The sequence below is a fragment of the Parus major genome, chromosome 14, assembly GCF_001522545.3.
Source record: "Parus major isolate Abel chromosome 14, Parus_major1.1, whole genome shotgun sequence".
Classification (NCBI taxonomy): domain Eukaryota; kingdom Metazoa; phylum Chordata; class Aves; order Passeriformes; family Paridae; genus Parus; species Parus major.
The window spans coordinates 104,914-124,359 of record NC_031783.1 but is presented as its reverse complement, the minus strand read 5'-3'; the positions used below and the strand labels follow the sequence as shown (position 1 = coordinate 124,359).

The window sequence follows — 19,446 nt, the reverse complement described above, 5'->3', positions numbered from 1 at the left end:
ATGGCCTGGTTTTCCTGGTTTGTTATCGTGCTATCATTGTCTTTTATGATTAGTGAATTTTTTCCCTACCAAGTATTTATTTCTTTATTTTTTTTAAGGGAAACTGGTCCTGTCCTGTCTGGTCTCTACAGGGCCCTGGAGCCAAACTCTGTTCCCTTGCCAAAGAAGGCAGATTTGCTGGCCTGTGCCATGTGTCACTTGGCCAGCCTAGTCTTGTTTTATAGATATATTGGGATATGTTTATATCCCTCATATTTCCTTGACTGACCCCTAGCCACATCTGGTGCTCCGTCTGATCCTCTCTCCGAGAGGCAGGAGGAATAACATGTGATTTTCCAGAGAAAACTTACCTGTGCCTTATAGTGTGTAAATGCTCTCTGTGAGTGTCCCAGTGTCCCATGGCCTTTTTCAAAGTGTTAGTAATAAGGTTTATGTGAGGGCTTTCATATTTGTTAGTACAGTCTGGTGTGGCCTATATGACATGGAGTAGTTGAAATGTCAGCATGTCCATCTCCTCTCTGCCCTCTGTGGCTGCAGTTGCACCTGGCCCAGAGCATGTCACCATGACGCCGATCATCAGCTCCTTCCTCAGCTCCTTCCTCTCCATCCTTCTCCTCACAGCCATCACCACAAGTGATGGTTCTCATGTGCACTCAAGTGCTGTTCAGCCCTGCATTGCTCTGGTCTCCAGCATCATCCAGTTTTTCTCTGTGATAGTTTGTTCTCTTTAGTGACACTTCCTAGTCTAGTGTCATCTGCAGGACTTCATAGCCACACCTTCCTTCTTGTTTGCCATCCTGGTGGAAATAAGGTTAAGGCTGTTACCAAGGCCAGATGTTCTACCAGAAGCCCATCCCTTCTTGGTGCACCCCTTTCTTCTCCTGCATCTTCTGTCACAATTAACCTTGTCATTAGTCCCATTGGGAGATGAGAGCAGCTGGATGGGTGAACGCTGAGGCAGAGCCTGGAGCAGGGTCCGAGATGTGGGAGGGTCAGTCTGTCTTTTGGCTGTGCTGGAAGACCAGGCTTACTTCATGGAGAGCATCATAAGGGAAAAGTAGGTCTCCCTTGGAAAAAGGCTCAGGTCCCTTGGAACAGGAATATGGGAGATGGTAATCTTTGCATTCATCAACAAAAAAGTAATTTATTTCACAGAAGGCAGCCAAAGTCCCATCTATGATTATTGAATATCTAGTAGATAAAAGATGTTATTTTCACTTCTTGAAGTTAGCATCAGGAACAGAAATCTTTTATCTCCAAGCTCTGCAGATATAAAGGAAATGTTATTTCACTATGCTTCCAGGGAGGTTGGAATGTTCCTTCAGGAGTGCATTTGTCTTTGAGGATAGCAAAGATTCCAGCACAGGGCATAGCTCGGAGCATCTTTCCACTGATGCCAAATTGATTTTTGCCTTTTTTGCTTTTATATATTCTCTATGTTCCTTACACATGTATTTGAAGCTCTGTAGCCTATTATTGAAGCTATGTACTGTGTATCCTTCTGGGCTAATAAATTGTAAAAACTCGGTCAAAAATACAGTTAAAATGACATTATATTGTTCTCTTTTATGATGTTTTGGGCATTTTGCTAATAATTTTCCATGTTTACAGTCAGCTTTATTTGCAGACAGAGAGCTCACCTGAGGAAGGCTGGTAATTATTTTTCCATATGAAATGCTTATATATGTGTCTTCATGTGATTCAGGGTTATATACATCTTAATTACTCAATATAAAAAGGTTATTGTAATAGTGCATTTCTAATATAAAATTCCTCCAGGGCTGATATGTAATGTATGCTGTACTGGGAATATGGTTTGAACTTCAGGTCAAGCTCTGCAATAAAAATGTTAGTTTTCACAGTTGCCACAGCTGTGATGGCACAAATACACTCAAAATGAGGAAACCACAGTAAGCAGAACAGGGGACACAGGAGAACACAGAGCACCGTCTGCAAGGGACATCTGAGAACACAGCATTTGCTGAGTTTTATGACAAGTATAGCGTAAGATTCTGAAAAAGTATGAAATTTGAGTTGGTAAATCAGTTACTAGTGAGTTTTAACAAGTGTGCTCTAGTCACAGATTTAAACTGTTGGTTCTTCATGCTAGAACTGCAGCTCTGTTCAGCTTTTTGTCAGTGCATGTCGTAGCTGGTAGCTTGAGATGTTTCTTTTCCCTTTTCTAGTTGTGATTTCCTCCCCCCCACTTCTTTTTCTCCTATTGCTTACCTGGAGGCAAGTTACCATGGTTACTGAAGTTTTTTCTCCTCAGCGAGAGGCCGGATGGAGTGGAGAGGGGATCCTGCTGGCATTTCCAGCTGCTTGAAATCTCTTTAGCCTGGAAAGCACCGGGTTGGGAGGAGAGAGACCCTTCTCTCCAGCATGAAACTTTTAACTCTGTTTTTCCGGTCCCAGAATGCCTCTGAGCTGTGGAAGCTGAGAGGGCATTCTTACCTTCCCTTTCTTTCCCTCCTGCGTTGCCAGGAAACCGTGCCTCCCCCCCTCTCTCCCTCTGCCCCTCTGTGGAGAATACTCCTACACCTTTGTGGGCATTTGAAGAAGTTGGTGTCTGTTATTTCTTATCTTGGTGTGTGTAACCTTGATTTGTAGAAAGTTTGTAAAATGTACTAGCTGAGAAAAATAATTGGTTCTCTCTCTGGTGTTCCCTCCCTCCGAAAAACCCAGTTAAAAGAGACCCCCCAGACCCCAAATCCTTTGTCTCTCATCCTTTGGATTCCCCGTCACAGAAATAAACTGTGGAATGTAACCCAGGGAGAGATTCCACCCGATTTCTTTGCTCATTTGATAGACTTGCCTTCCAGAAGTAACTCAGAGAGCCCCAAAAATAGAACATATGCTGGCTTGAAACCAGAGTGAAGAGAAACCTCATCACTGGGCTAAGCTGGGCCACTCTGGAGGTTTGAGTCAAGTGCAGTGCAGAAGGGTGAGAGTTTGGCCTTTTGGACTGTGTCCTGTAACACTTACACTGGAGACAGTGTCTTCTGTTTCCTGTAATTGAGATCCTTTGGAGATGGAGAACATACAGTCTGTTACCAGCATTTACTCTTCCTGATGGTGTGTTTTCTCATGTCATCAGGATCAGGGGTTCACTCTACAGGTACCATGACTGCAATCACTTGGAACAGGATCTGCTGAAGGCAAGCGCTTTCCAGGAGAAAGGGTGGCATTGTCTGTCACCTTGAGGCACTGAGGAGCAAGATGAGTGATAATCAGGTGAAATACAGGGAGCTTTTTTTTACCTGTAAATGACATTGCTCTCAAGGAGCCAAAATGTTTCTAAAATTCTTTTTAGGTATAGCATGATGGAAATGCAGGTATGTTTTTATCCCTGAGGGGTAACTAATGATCATGGTTTTCTGTTTTCTTAGGGTTCATTTCAGCTCTTGAGACTAGCAAGGGAGAGCAGTTTTAAATATTATTAAACTCTTTGTTTTCCCAAGGGAAACACTAAATATATCTGTACTGCCTTTCTGCTGGGAATGTTTTTGTGCGATAAGGTCAAGGTAACATCGGTGTAAAGTAGACAGCTCAATTTCTTAATATTCTACTTCATCTTTGCGAAATAAGTGCCTATAGGGATAAAAAGCTGAAGATAGAATCACAGAATGGTTTGGACTGGAAGAGACCTTAAAGCCCATCTTGTCCTGCTCCCTGTCATGGGCAGGGACACCTTCTGTCGTCCCGGGTTGCTCCAAGTCCCACCCAACCTGGCCACCACCAACTTTGTGCCAGGGCCTCGCCACCCTCACAGGGGAGAATTTCTTCCTAGTATCCCATTTAACCCTGCCCTCTAGCAGTGGTCTAAGCATGTCTGTGGCCTCCTCTGGACTCACTCCTGCAGCTCTACATCCTTGTGGTGAGGACCCCTGAACTGGAGGCAGCACTGCCGGTGGGGTCTCACCTGAATGAAGTTGAGGGGAAGAATACCCTCCCTCTCCCTGCTTCCCAGGCTAAAAGGAAGCTACAGCTGCTTCTAGTGAGGGGTTTCTTCTTCCAACACAGCTTTCACCCACAGCCGTGCACCCCCACTCAGGTCTGGACTGAACCCCAACACTCCCTTTGCTGGGCACCCACTGCACACACTGCCAGCCACCACAAATTAAGGCCACATAATGAGATTTCTGTGCATCTCTGTCTCTGTTTGATTTCTCACTGATGCAATGATTTCTGATGATATATTACTATTTTTAGTAATTTTCTTCCTTTTCAAGAGACAGGAAGGTAGGAAGCCAAGCAATCCACAATGTACTACTGCTCTTCAGAAGCATAGTCATTCTTTGGCCTTGGTATGGTTTTGTGATAGTTATTTTCCCTCTGAAGAGTAGTGTGTGAACCACTGTTGTTTGCCATAATCCTGGATTATTACAGATCAGTGATTCTTCTTGGAATCCAGGGATAGAGCCTTGCAGAAAAAAGTGCATGTGACATTTATATAAATAGCAGTTTCATATTCCAGTTCTCTTAGATGACTGAGGTGATTAACTGTTTAATTTTCATATTCAGAAATCATTATTTGAAATTAGGTGTAGAGGCTCTGGAAAAAAAAAAAGGGAAAAAAATAAAATACTAATCTTTTGGTCAGCCTTGCTATTGAGAAATCCTGGGGCTGGGGGCTGTTTCTACTTCCAGTGTACCCACTGGTTTGTCATGGTGGGAGACCGAAGAAAAAGTAGTTTTTCTTTACCATTAGTGGAATTCTCATGTCCTTTTTATTTATCTTTTCTAAATGTCTTTATTTCATCTCCAGAAGGCTGGAGTTGGAACCTGTGAATTCTAGAGGTTAAGGTGTGAGCTGAGCTCTGTTCAGTGAAACCATCAGGGAAAGCCAGCGATAGCACCTTGCCCTAGGAATGAGAAACCTCTGAAATCAAGGGCAGGTGCAGTAGCAGGCTCAACCCGGTATGCTTCACCACCACCAGATTTTTCTTTTGCCTCTTGGCAACACTAAAGTGAAAGAATGCCATCAATTATTTGCAACGCAGTGTTAAAACTCAGTAGCCTGGGCATTGGAATTGTGGCAGAGTGTATTGTAAAGTGCTTTGTAAAGAATCTATTGGGTTATTTTAAGATGCATTTAAAAAGTCCATGAGGCTATGCTGTTTGGTTGTTTCTTTGGGCTTTTTTTGTCCCCTACTTGGCTTCAAACTGACAGAGAGCAGGGTTAGATAGGATATTGGGAAGGAATTGTTCCCTGTGAAGATGAGGAGGCCCTTGCACAGGTTGCCCAAAGAAACTGTAGCTGCCCCATACTTGGAAGTGTTCAAGGGCAGGTTTATGGGGCTTGCAGCAATGTGGTGTAGTAGAAGGTACTGTGGCAGGGTACAGGAACAAGATGGGCTTTAAGGTCCTTTCCAACCCAAACCAGTTGTGTGATTCTATTCTCCTGTTAAATGTTTATAATGAAAGAGCAGTATTTGTAGTGCCTGCTTTCAGAAGTCATTGGAATTGTACTGTTTTGAGGTCAGAATTGTGGATTTGATTCCTGCGAATATCCCCTGCCCTTAGGAAAGCTTGCTGGTTAGCAAATGTGAATTAGCATGCACAGAACTTTGGAATTTAATCTTTGGGGCATCAAACATCTCTGCAGCATTTAGGGAGGATTGGCTGGGCACAGACTGAAGATAAAAAACATGAAAAGTTGGAGAGTAAATCATAAGAATTCTTTTTCTCTTATAACTGTGTTTGATGCTTTTTGTAAATATTACAGCCAGAAAATATGCTGATGGGAAGGAGACTTACAAGTTAGTGTTCCCTCTGCCTGGTTATTTTTAGGAGGTTTTAAAGGGTTGGGGTGATATACTGGTTCCCCTCCAAGTTACTGAGAAATTCCTACAGCTTCAACAGGGTCAGGGTTGTATAGTCTCCCTGAAAGAAATGGAAAAAGTGAAATGCCAGTGGATATTTGTTTACTGAGTTGTATTCACTGAAAAACATGTACTTGCAGTATGGCTGCCTCTGGGAGCCTGGTTAAAAAAAAGTTAAAAAAAAAATAAAAAACACTTTATGCAGTTTGTGCTCTCTTTTCTCCTGCCCTGTTGGAAATTTCCAGCACCATGGGAAGGCAGAGTTTGGTGCAGAGAGCACTGTGTGACTGGGGATTTCCTGTGTGCTGGGAATACACTTGGTAGATTGAGTTTGGGCAGGAGAGATGCTGGAGCCAGTCTGGCTGCTCATCTGGGCCACCTGCAGCCACATACCTTGGGTTTTGAGCCACATCTTGTGGCCTGTGGTCTGGCATCATGCTGGAGACAAAGTGCTGCATCTGCTGTCTGTCTCTGGAGGCTCTCTCTCATTCACAAGAGTAACTCATATGAACATCAAGTGCCTATTTTCTCCAAACTTCTGGTGCAGCTTAGTTGTACTTTCGGGTGTGCTCACATCTCTGACTAAAGTTAGTTAAATCTCTGCTGCTTCTAGTGGCTAGTGAGGCATTTCTGTGGATGTTGTATAGAATGTCTGTTGTGGCTTACTGGGAAAAAATAGAGTCTGCCTGGATACCCTCATGAGAGCTCACTGGTGCCATGAAGGATGAGCAGCAGTGTCATCTGGACATTAGGAACATCTTCCTTGAGCAAAGCCCTGGCAGGAATACTCTCCTTATTCTGCCATGCTCACTTCACTCTATACTTGGGACTTTTTCTGCTGTCAGAGCTTGTGATGAGCATGGAGAAGCTCAGGTGTAATGAATTCTGATGTCAGAATAGGTATAAGGTGCTGCAGAGGCAGGAACTGGGTCAAGCCCGTGGGTCCCTGCATACAAATGCCATTGTTTGATCTCCTCAGCACCAGGATGGGCCATCCAGGATGGGTTTTTATCCAAAATGCTGTTCTGCCCTACAAACACTTAGGGCAATATTAATTTTTAGTATCATTGTCTCCATGTTTCTTTCTTTTCCAGGTGCTTAATTGATTTCTAGTTTTATGTTCCTTTGATTACTTTTGGGTTACAAAATAGACAGGTGTGAGGAAAAAGACTGAGCCATATTTATAGAAGAGTTAATCTTTCAGTCAGTTTCCTCTGAATTAAACCAAAACAGCAGTAGCAAATCTAGGAATCCTATTAAAGGTGACCTACATTACTAGAATAACATTTGGCTTGTATCTTCTTTTCCTTTTTAATTTGCTGTTGAGAAACCTGTGAATTATTTCCTTAATGTGCATTCATTTTTATTGCTTCTAAATCCCTCATTCCTGCCTGGGGAAGGGGGGAGGGGAAGTAGTTGCAGTGTTCCTGGGTGGAGAAATGGGAGCAGGAAAGTGGTGAAAGCTGAGCCACTGCGATGGGATGGGGATTTAGCCCTTGGCTGTAATTAAAAGGGTTAATAATAAAGCTTTAGTACAGAGTGCTTCCAGAAAAATCCTATGAGGAGATGTAGATTATACCAGGAAAAGACTCTTTGTGGGAATAGTTTCCATCAGCTTACAGATGGAGCAATTGAAACTGCTGCTTCTCAGCTCTGTTGCTCATTGTCAGTGTCTGTTAGGGCTTCTTTTCCTTTTTTACTCATTCTGAAATTGTATTGTTCTGAAAAAGGTGTCAAAAATAAATCCACAAATTTACAAGGCAGGTTGTTTTATAAAGTTCTCAGAACCCATAAAACAAGTTGCTGAGTGAGTGACTAAGGGATTTCAGTGTTTAATTGATATTTCAGGAAGAAACACCTACTTAAAAATCTAAACCCCTGAACAATCTTAAATAATAAGTAAGTGTTTAGCCTCTGACATGATTTCTTTATAGCAGAAGAAAGGTGTTGGCATTGGTGCTATTTCTAGAAAATTCTGTGCAAAACAGTCATAAGTGGGAAAAAGCCCTAAACACTTACTACAATATATTTGGGCAGGAAGAGGAATAAAGTTAAAAGCCCAGTTAGAAGTTAAAGGCACTGCGGAACACTGAGTGCAGGGAAGCAAGAAGTGGCTAAAGCATGTTTGCTTGTTTCTAAAAATACAGTTATGTAGGAATGCAAATTGAGTCACTGCTCCCAGGAATTTATTGAGCAGTTTTAAAAGTTTGCAAGAATCATAAATATTGTTGCTTTCAGTCAACTGCAGAGAGGATCCCATTTATAATGATGGCTTCAGTGTCCCTGCTAATAATCCCAGTAAAAGCAATAGAGAATGTGCACTGGGTTTACCCTGAGAGTGCAGCAATGTGGATATTTTCATGTAGAGGTTTAACAAAATAATCTTACTGAGCATTTAAATATGTTAGTTTCACTGTGAGTCTTTGCCAAAAAATATTCTTACAGGGGCTGTCTCTTTTGGAGTAAAACAAAGCTTTAATTTGTTAAATTGAAATTCTCATGCTCCTGAGCAGTGGTGCTTGTGGAAAGAACATTTCCCCCATGCAGAGGGCAGAGGGAAGGAGATTTTCTTCCCCATTATCCATGCTTTTAGACAGAGGAGGTTTCTCCAGCCAATGTACATGTACTGGTGAATCTGATGGGCCTGGACCTAAGGAGGATTTGGCAAACAGATAGAGAGAAAGAGAGGCAGGGTCAGGAGCAGAGCCTTATGAGCTCTTCACAGACCCCTGTTGCTTCCTGTGGACTCATCTTGGCCCGTAAACATTTTTAAGGGTGGATAAAACCCTGCTTGGCTTAATTTCCCTTTTGATCTCATCCTCAAGAGCTCCAGATCCAGGGCTGCTCCCAACCCTAGTTGTGCTCATGCAGCTCAGCTTTTGGGTTGGTGTTCTAGTTACTGGACTGGTTGGTGCAAATAATGCTCTACTTCTGGCTTCCTTGGATGGAACTATGCAGGAGTAATGTAATGAGACTTGAATTTTGGGTTTGTAAGCCAGGCCAGGATGTGTACTGCAGTTACTGGGATCGTTTTGCAGTACTGTGCCCTTGTGAGACTAGTGGCAACATTCAGGCTTGGTTTTCTGGGGAGAGGTTTGTTTTCTCTGAGCCTTAGGGACATTCCCACCAGTTTGTGTCAGTGGTAGTACTAGAAATAGCTGTTTCCAAATCTAGATGTGTAGGTTATGGGTCATTATTGCATTACTGTACTGTGCAGAAAACCTCTGATAACCATGTATTGCACAAGAACCAGGCTGGTCAAGCTATGTGCAGAGATGTGGAGATGCATTCACTTCCCAGGGATCCTGTGTAGAGAAACATTTTAACAGAGTAAAAGCATGATATTTTAGTAAAAGCCTGTCTGCACAAGCCAATTTTTATTGCTTACAGGCGGCAGTATTAAAGGCAGTGTCCTTAAAACTCTCCTGAAACAGCGAGAGTAAAGGGAAACAATGACATTGTGTACTGGGGAAAGAATGTAAACAGTATGTATTAACCAATAGTAGCTTGCTAAGCCTGCAGACCCTGTCAGACCCTATAAAAGTGTGCTAAAGATAGAAATAAACGACATTGGCGATATTTCTGTGAAGACTTGGTGAATAGTCTGAGCGGTTTTTCAATAATCCTGCTTAGTTTAAATATTTCATTATATTTTATTATATTATATGATCTAATGGTATTATATTATACTATATGATATTTCATTATTTGGAGCTTCTGTGGCTCCAGTTCCTACCATGAGTTGTGTAATATCCCACTGGAGCTGAATGGAATGTTCCACGTATGTTACTCTGCTCTTGTGTGCTGGTGTCCATGTCAGGGAGTGAGTAAAGCTCACAGGTGAGAAGTGACAGTTTACAGAATGAAGACCCTGAAATCAGGTATTTTCCTATTGTGTTTTCATTGGAAATGAGTGTATCTGTGGAATCTTTCCTTTAGTCCAGTGTCCTGTCAAGGAGTCACACGGCTGTGTGCAGCTGCCTCTGTGTTGGTGATAATGGGAATGAGCAGCACCAGAGCTGGTGGGTTTAGTTTTCCAAAAGACTTGCACATTTCTGCAAGACTTGTCCCCCCACAGGAATTTTGGGTGGAGCTCTTTTCATCTGCATCATTAGAAGAGTTACTCTGAAGGTTTTTTACATAGGTATTTTTAAATACATGATTGTGGAAATAAAATTTTCCTTTTGTGACATCAGATTAACAAGAATCAAAATTCAGCCTGTCACAAAGAAGACCAGCATTGCTAATAATGATGGAGTTGTGCTGGTTTACAGAACTCGTGTTGACCATAGTTTATATATTATTATGCATTAAAGATAACAATACGCTTCTAATATAAAATAGACTCTTCATCTTGATTAAATGCTGTTGTGCTACTTACAGTACTTAAAAAATTCTTATTTCTGTTTTGTAATTTATATTCCCTCAGTTTATATTCTCTCAAATCTGTTTTTGTGAGGAGAGGAAGGGTCATGGTAAGGCAAACCCACCTTATGTATAATCCTCATCTGTACCTCCTTCTCCACTTCTTCCCTATGCAGAAGTTCATAGAGTTTGAAGATGCACTGGAACAGGAGAAGAAAGAACTACAAATCCAAGTGGAACACCTTGAATTTCAGACTCGACAGCTGGAGCTGAAGACCAAAAACTATGCAGACCAGAGTAAGCAAAGCTGTGCACCCAGCACCATTATACACAAGCCTTCCACACACATATGATGCTACTTTAAAAATAATCTTCATACTGTTTTTTTTGTTTTATTGTCATTTGTGCAAAATCCAAAATATATGGTTGTTCCTTCCTTTGATGTAAAATTCTGAGCTTTCCAAAGGGTGGGATGTACCCACACTAACTCAGCAGAGGCTACATTTCTTGTCTTATGTGGTCAGTTTCTCCAGATACAAGGTGCAAGATTTGGGCCTTTGGAACCTGGTTTCCAGTTTCTCCTTGTAGAATCTTCTATTCTTATAAAAATAATTTCATTATTTCATTAGTTACTTAGTATATTTGTTTTTACAAATACTTCCTTAATATGTGCAGCCATTAAAGTTCCCCTCAGAATTTGCTGGTGTTTTGTCCAATACTTCTGCTTCTCTACGAGCCAGAAAAGCCAGTCTGAGAGGACAATTTAAATTGTTGCCAAACTAAGATGCTTGCAGGGCACCAGGCTACTGCTGAAAAACTTCTGTGGTTTTATTGCATTTATGGTGCAGAATTACTGGTATTTGGAACATGCAAGTACCCATGAACTAAGTTTGTAACATAGACGAAATCCCACAATTCTGTTTCTATTTGTTTTATTCAGTAGGTATAAATTAATTTCTAAAAAAATAGGCTTTGTTTCTCAAATAGTTTATTTTGAGAGCCAGGTGTATGTCAGCTGATAGTTGGATCTTCTCTTGCAGTTTCTCGACTGGAAGAACGTGAATCGGAAATGAAGAAGGAGTATAATGCTCTGCATCAGCGTCACACAGAGGTAGGATATCATCTTTCTAAATAAATGAACTCTTTGTCTATATCTACATGACTATATCATGTCAAGGAACTCAGCTTTACAATCCTAGTGATGACTAGAGCTTCTGAACTTTGGGAACATCAGAAATACCTGACTGGGGGGTGTAAAGAGGATGGAGACAGGCTGTGTTCACTGGTGCCCAGTGGAGGCAGCTGGCACAAGCTAGGACACAGAAAGATCACTTTGAACAAAGTAGTAAAAACCACTTTACTGCAAGGACAATGAGCCCTGGCATAGGTTGTTCAGAGGCATATTGGAGTCTCCTTCCTTGGCGATATTAATAAGCCAGATGGACACAGTCCCATGGCAGCCTGCTCTGTGTGGCCCTATTTCAGCAGGGGGTGGACTGATGGACTTTAGGACATTCCTTCAAGTCTCATCTGTTCTGTGATGCTGTGCACAGTGTCCTGCTACCTCATCTCCCATTGCCAGCAAGCCTCCAGGCTTATGTTGTTTTGGGATATGTTCTTTCAAGGCTCTTCAGTTATGAGATGCAGTTGAAGTAATTTCTGACACTATATGCTGAGAAATTTCCTATCAGATTAGACCATTCACATACATCATCAGCTTAGAAGGCAACAGTAAAGACAAGGAAGTCTGCAAAAAAACCCAGGGGATTGGAAATGGATGCCATAGAAAATTAAACAAAAGCAGAAAATGAGCCTTTTCTTCTCGTCTGTTTGCCTCACGGATTTTTTTCTCCTCACAGATGATCCAGACCTATGTGGAACATATCGAGCGATCTAAGATGCAGCAAGTTGGGGGAAATAACCAAACTGAGAGCAGCGTACCTGGGAGGAGGTAGGGCCATGACCTCTCCATGTAACAGGTGTCTCCTGGGAGCTTACATGCTGAGTGTGCATGTTTGAGAGAGAAAACAGAGCAGGACCTTTCCCTGGGGACACAGATTGTAGCTGAAGCTCTCATTTAATGGGTTCTGGGTGAGCTGTGGGTACTTGATGGTAAGGAGCTTTGTGTGTTGTTTCATGAAGGCAAAGCTTTATCATGCTATTGATGGTGCCTCTGGAAAACACATTTGTATTCTTAGGTGGTGTGTAAAAGTTTATCTGTAGAATGGATGGATGTGTCAAATAAAGTGTTTGTGTGTGTACATGTCTTGGTATGTGGGATAGGCAGCAAAATCATAGCAATTAAATATATTAGCTGCTACAGGATATTTTCACCTGTTCTTTCAGAGGAAGGTTTCTGTCAGTCACCAAAGATCCTGCTTACATCCAGGAAATGGATTTTCCTCCCTTCCTGCAGTGTTTGGGTTCTGACTAGAAATACATTGTCTAAAATATAGGAATCAAATGAGAAAAACAAAAAAAAGCTAGATGTCAGTTTTCCTAGGCAGAAGAGACAGGCATGAGGGGTGTAGAAAGGTTGAGAGGACATGGTGTAAAAAGAACCAGTAGTTTGTAGGTGCTCGTCTGTTCATAAAATCTCCACATTATTTTTCTTCCTTCTCTTCTGTCCCTCACAGTCTGGAAATCCAGAGTTAGCTCCCAGAACATGATCTGATCCTAGTGTTAGAGAAGGAATGGGTTAAGTCTGTTAGGCTTGTTTCTCTCCCAGCTTACGCTTCTGGAACTAAGAATGTATCTGTGGAAGTGCTTACACAGTAAAATCTAAAAGTACCATAGGCAAAAGCAAATTTAGGGCATCTCTCTTTTAAGTGGTGAGTCCTGTCTCTTTTAAGTCTCTTTTAAGTAGTGAGCACCTGCCAACTTTGAGTCGTAGAATCATAGAATATCCTGAGTTGAAAGGGATCATCGAAGTCCCACTCCTGGGATGGACTGCACAGTAGAAATAATTTTTGATATTTTCCTTTCTTAAAAGCTTAAAAGCTTTTCCTTCCCTGACTCTCAAATAAAAATGTATGAATGATAGCTTTATGTTAACATTCCATGAAAGAGCTGCCCACTGAAAAGTGTTGCTAGTTGTATCTACAAGACTGCCAGTCTCAGTGGTGAAGGGCAAAATTTTCATCAAGAATTGCCTTTTTATGACAGAGAAGTTAGTCTTTTACCCTTTAAGTGTAGCATATTGCTAGTGTCCTTGAAGAGAAACACTGTCGGTGAAAAGCCTGTGATGTGACTGTGATCCAAGTGTGTAGGAACTACCAGTGGGAAGTGGGAGTTTTTCTTCAGTCTCCAGCTTTACACTGTTTGCGTGTGTGTGTGTGTAGCTCTCTGTTGTGCTTGTGCACAAGCACCTGGGGCAGGTGTGTTTTGATGTCATTGCACTGCTGGAGGGAGGAGGGAGGAACACCAGTGTTTGTGGATCACCCAGTGCACTGGGTTGGGGGGGACAGGTGTAATTTCTCATGACCTGTGAAACAAATTTGGGTGCATTTATTTAAAATAAATGGGATTAGGGAGAAGTTTTAGCAGCAACTTTTGTGGAGGTGGTGTGTATCAATAGCCATCCAAGAGGTGTAATGAGTTTATACCCACTTCCACATGGTGTGAGTTGCAGTGCATGTGTACCTTACGTCTGTGGTGGGTTGCATGTTTGCATGACATTTGCTCTCTAATGGTTGTTCTTTTTGTCTCGCTTTTTGTGGGATTGCTGCTGTTTCGCTGTTGTGTTTGTCACTGCAGTCATCGCCAGTCCTGGAGGAAAAGGTAAATCCTATTGCTGCACCTGTACTTCATTAATCCAAGTGTTGGAGGTTGCTGTGGAGTGGTTACAGTGTGATGCTGGGAATGTACTGTACTGACATATTTGCTCTCTGTGTCTCCTGACACCTGTGCTGGAATTGCTGGTTCAGGGGTGCAGCAGGACCCATGGAGCTGGGATAACACAGCAGGGAGAAGCTTGTGCATGCAAATGCAGAAGACACACAAGTTTGGTTCCAAAACAGGATCAAATGTCTGGGATGGGATGTTTACACTTCACATCCCATAATGTTTTAAAAAGTCAGGAATAATAGACCTATAGAATCATAGAAAATCCTGAGTTGGAAGGGGTCCATAAGGATTTTCAAATCCAGATCCGTCCCTGCAATCCCATCCTGTGCCTGAGAGTAGTATCCAAATGCTCCTGGAGCTCTGGCAGCTTTGGGGCTGTGACCATTCCTTGGGGAGCTTGTTGAGTGTCCACCACTCTCTGGAGGAAGAATTTTTACCTAAAATTCAGCCTAAAATTCCCCTGACACATCTTCATGCAATTCCCTGAGGTTCCAAGAAATTTATTCTCTTACCATACTCCAGAGAACAAGCCATGCCTGATTTGAGTGGAGAAGAACAGGTGTCAGTGTCAGTAGGTTTCCAAAGGCACTTTTGGCTGATGGTTGGGCAGGGAATGCTGTGCCCAGAGCCTTCAAAGAGAGTAGTTCTACTCTTTAAATTCTGGCAAACAAACTGTAGTTTTGTTATGTTTTGTAAACTTTAGGATATTGCTTGAAGAACATCCTAATCCCAGGTTTTGGCTTCTGCAAACCTTTATTGGAGAGTGTGCTGTTCACCTTGTAACTCAAGGTGGAACTAACAAGTGAAGTGTTAAAGCTCACCCTGGATGAGTCCTGGAATGATTTGGGTATATGAGGGCAACTACAGCAAAATTTAGACAAGCCCTGAGGACACTTTAAATTTATTTGCATTTAAATTTGGTAGCCAACTCCAGGACTGCAAAACTGAGTTAGCTCTTCAGCAGTGTTTGCTCTTTACCCTTTGATGAGTGGTTTTGAAGAGGCTTGAAGGTGTTTCCAAAGAAACTCAGCAAGGAAATTTCCTAACAGTCTTTGCTAAAATTCCTGTCTGAAGATTCTACAGCTATGTCTTTCAGCATACTTTTGGGGCAGCTCTTACGTCTCAGTGTTGTCAGTGAGTTGCATCAAGTCATTCCAGCATAGTCACTAAGATATTCTGGCTGCACCGCTGGTTTGACAAGGACTGTTCTACAGTTACAGGAAACTTTCTCCTGCTCCATACACCTGTGGAAGCAAGACTCTTTCACTATCATTCAGTCCTGAAGAAAAGGAAAGATACAATAGTTAAAGCATCTCAAAAAATGACCCAATTTTGTTTTCTCCATAAAAAAAGAGATTTTTTTGGAAGTCGACTCTTAGGGACCCTTGGAATATTTCTTTATCAGTAAAACTAGGAATTTTCTGATTTTGTGGCATAAAGTGGCTCTGATTTCTAGTTTTGAATCCCTTCATAATCTCTTACACATAATTAACTCTACTTTCTGTGGTGCTTGTATCAATGCTAGGGTGAAGATTTCCTAGGAGAGGAAACATTTGCCTAGTATGTTATTTAGAAACTTTTGTAGGAACTTAAAACCCAGCTGTTAGAAACTTTCAGGGTCTTGGAATGATAGCAGTGGGATAAAGAGAGCAGAGAGGTAGAGGTAATTGTCCCTTGGCATCATGACCTAGTAGGAGCAGGTGTAAGTGGCAGGTTACGGTCATAAATTGGGATTTAGGCAAACAGCGGTGGAATGTTTTCACTAAACCTTCAGCAGTTATTTAAGTCACTAGCCTTTCGTAATGGAAAGAAAAAGCTACAAGGAAACTGACAATTTCTATCACATAGAAGTCTGGACTTGAATCTGTGGAGAATGGTAGAATCATTAAGGTTGGAAAAGACCTCTAAGATCATCAAGTCCAACCTTTAATTGGATACCCTCATGCCCACTAAATCATATCTCAAAGTACCACATCCACACACCTTTTGAATGCTTCCAAGAATTCTGAATCCACTACTGTCCTGGGCAGCCTGCTTCCATGCTTAACCACTGTTTCAGTGAAGAAATTTTCTGCAATATCCAATCTGAACCTACCTTGGTGCAACTTGAGGATATTTCCTCTTGTCCTATTGCTTGTTACCTGTGAGAAGGTTAATGATGATCAGTGATCTGTGTTCCTCCAACACCCAGTTGCATGCCTCCTTTCTAAGAGGGTATGTATATGAAACTTCCATGTATGAGTCTAGTATCTTAAGGAGGGGATTTTAATGCAGATTCCTAGGAAAAGTGCATCCCAAGCAGGCCACACTGGAAACACCTTTCTGCCCTATCTTGCCTATCCAAGACAGGCCACAGGAGGCCTTTTTGCCTATTCGAGGTAGGCACTGATGCAGCAATGCAGCATGATGTGGTGGCTGGGCAGTGCTGGGAGTGACTTCGAAGGTTGGGCATTGTGGTTTTTCTCAGAAAATATCGTCTCCTCTGCTGGACACTCTATCTCTCTGTTTTCTAAAAGAGCTGCCTGGTGCACCATCCCCTGTATTAGTGTGTTTGCTCTGTTCCAGAGGCCCTGTAGCAGTTGCTTGCCATGGTCACAGGTGGGGTGTCTGTGCTTGTTTCCAAGCCTGGGCATGACACCCAATGCTGATGATCATTACAGACAGGCACATGGAGGTCTGTTGTTACTAACAGCGTGCTACAGAATGGCAGGTTTCATCACACCCCCACAATTAAGCAGAAACGCTGTGCAGGAGTAGGTGAATTATGATTGAGTCCAAGTGTAGGTGCACATCACACAGAGAATCAATTTAGTTCAGCTCTGCAGGGACTGGAGGCAATTAGAGATACTCTGAACCATTTTCTGGGTTCAGCAAGCTACTGCCACAGCCTTTCCACCTCCACTGCTTGCTCTAGATTTTCTCCCACTGAAGCTTGATCTCAAAATCTGTGCCAGCTTTTGTTTGGAATCAAACCTGCAGCTAGCAAGTCACCTGCAGTTGCCAGAAAGGAGAGGATGAACAGAGCATACTTAGAGACACCTAGCAATATGCATGATGCATTAATTTTTATCTTTGTTTTTTGAGAGTGCATTGTGAGTGCATTGTAATATGGACATGGAGAGAGATCAAAGAGTGTAAATACTCTCTTTCATGCTTAAAATTGGAAGTGATCTAACCCCTCTGGTTCCTGTTGTTGCAGCTCACCAGATTTGGGGTGGAATGTCATAAGTTTAATGTAGATGACACTTAAAAGCTTTATTCTTCACCCTGTGATGACATCTCTAGAAGCTATGGAGCTTTTACTTTCTTGCTGTGAGAATTGTTTTCCATTGCTTATTTTCCTTGTACCTTTATTTCTCAGAAGAAGCACTGACGTAAATTGGCTGGTGGTTCCCTGCACTTCCATGATCCTCCAAATTTCTCATACTGATTGAGCGGTCAGTTGAACCTGTTATGGCCACTGACCTCCTCCCTATTAAAGTTTCCCCAGGAGGAGGTGTTACTCTAGCTGTAACACCATGGGATGGAGCAGACAGCACCAAGGAAGTGTGGGAGTTGGGAGTTCAGACAGCTGCCACTTGAGGGTAACAGCTGCAGTCCAATTAATAGTAACTAGTATTTCACATACACTAGTGTGCTATTTGTTTTCTATCAGAACCTTGTACATTGCTAACACACTTTCCTCTCTCTCTCTCCCTGTTTGTCTCTTTAGCAGGAAGGAACGTCCCAACTCCCTCAATGTCTTCCCCCTCGCTGATGGCATGGTACGTGGGCAGATAGGGGCCAAGATCGTCCCAACACTGGACCACTGGCACCTGAGTGACCTCGGCCAGCTGCAGTCCAACTCCAGCTACAAGGTTTTCTAGACCATCACAGAGCAAGGGTTTCCCACTCTCTCGCTGTTGATAACATCTCACATTTTCATTAAGCTAGAGACAATCTGTGTCCGTAACCCTTTGCAGCCTCTCCCTATGTATTTGCTCCCATAGTAGCTGTGCTGGAGGTGGGAGGATATTCTTCTGCAGATCTGGCATATGGTGCAGGAAGGATTTGATGCAGCCCCTCATGCTGCTTGTCTCAGGGATAATCTCCTTTACTTGGCTGGCCCCGAGTTGAGAGGGATGTGTGTGAAAGGAGTTAGGGATTGAGTGAAGAGAAATCCTTCACTTCTTAATGATTTATTTGGAAGAGGGCATGGTGGAACCTGTCCCTTCTCTCCGCTTCGATAAGAGCAATGGTTCTGCAACTCAAGTGGGGCCAGGCATTGGGTTGCACTTGCCCATAAGTGTTTGTCATTTTTGGCTGATCTCCTGGCCTTCCTGTCTTCACTGAAAAGGGCTCCCTTGTTATTCTCTCTGAATGCCCAAGTCTTGCACTGCGCTTAAAGGTCTTATATTCCACCTATGCCTAGTAACTGCTCTAGACTTGCACTGTCTACCTTCAGTACATCTGTCACTGTTACTGCTCTGCCTTCTGCATCAGGTGTTCCAAAATCCTCACAGCATTGCAGCAGCACTGGAGCAGCTTATGGTGCTGCCTGATGCATCTTGTGCTCTGCTCTGCCATTCAGAGGTCTCCACTCTGCTATTTGGAGATTGGTCTGAGCCCCAAGGCCCAAGTGGTGTGCTCTGAGCTGACAGCTCACTGCAGCTATTTACAGATTAGGCTATGCATGCTACAGTGCATTTCCCATGATCTATACTTCTAGATTTTGCAAAGTCTTTGTGCTTAGGATCCCACCAAATTCTCCTCTTTAAATGATTTTCCACAAATGCCTGGTGACGGGTCTGAGAGACTGGTTTCTCTGCTGAGCACAGCTCAATGTGTCCACTGGTATCTCAGAGATTTTCTGCTCTGCTTCAAAAGTGTCTGATTAAATTTACCTTCACTCTGCTTGGAATTTGTAGAACAACAGCTGTTTTATGTGTCACATGTAAGGACTGGTCTCCTTTTGAAAAGTTGTGAATCGCTGATCCTGTAAACTACATTGAGGCAGTAAAGGCGAAGAGGAGATTAAGAAAAAGAAACCCCCAGCTTGTTGTACCCCTTCTGTATGTCTCCAGATTCCATGAATGGGCTTTCACGTGAGGCATTCTACAGCAGTGGCCTTGATACATAGACAGATTCACTATTTACTCAGAAAACAAAGCAGCAAGTTAATTTTTTTAACACTGTGTCTGTAAAACAGCCAGGCCGAGCACAACACAAATGTCAGCAGTTTGTCAGCTCTCTGCCATTGTGGAATTTGGAAATCCAAAATATCTTTGACTGTTGGCAAAAGATGGAGGGTTGGAATGCAGTCCTTATTGTAGTGTTAGAGGCACAGAATTTTGGGAAATGTAGCAACTTGTAGAATGCCATTGACATCTTACAGCTGTTCCTTGAAAGCTTTGCCTGAAATTACGGAATA

General features: G+C 42.5%; 1 protein-coding gene across 28 annotated transcripts in view; it reads left to right on the top strand.

Annotated features, from left to right (window-relative positions):
* MAPK8IP3 (mitogen-activated protein kinase 8 interacting protein 3) overlaps positions 1-19,446 on the top strand; it is a 73,257-nt gene that overhangs the window by 10,735 nt on the left and 43,076 nt on the right. For 15 of the 28 annotated variants that reach the window (XR_001524097.3, XM_015642776.3, XM_015642770.3 and 12 more), the window contains exons 2-6: positions 10,367-10,487; positions 11,231-11,301; positions 12,050-12,141; positions 13,947-13,970; positions 17,749-17,893. Coding sequence is in view for 27 of the 28 variants with exons in the window: in XM_015642776.3 (XP_015498262.1) it covers positions 10,367-10,487; positions 11,231-11,301; positions 12,050-12,141; positions 13,947-13,970; positions 17,749-17,893 (453 nt within the window). In the remaining variant the exon portion in view is untranslated. The remainder of the gene's footprint in view (positions 1-10,366; positions 10,488-11,230; positions 11,302-12,049; positions 12,142-13,946; positions 13,971-17,748; positions 17,894-19,446) is intronic. The other 13 variants (XM_015642788.3, XM_015642783.3, XM_015642781.3 and 10 more) reach the window with 5 other exon arrangements.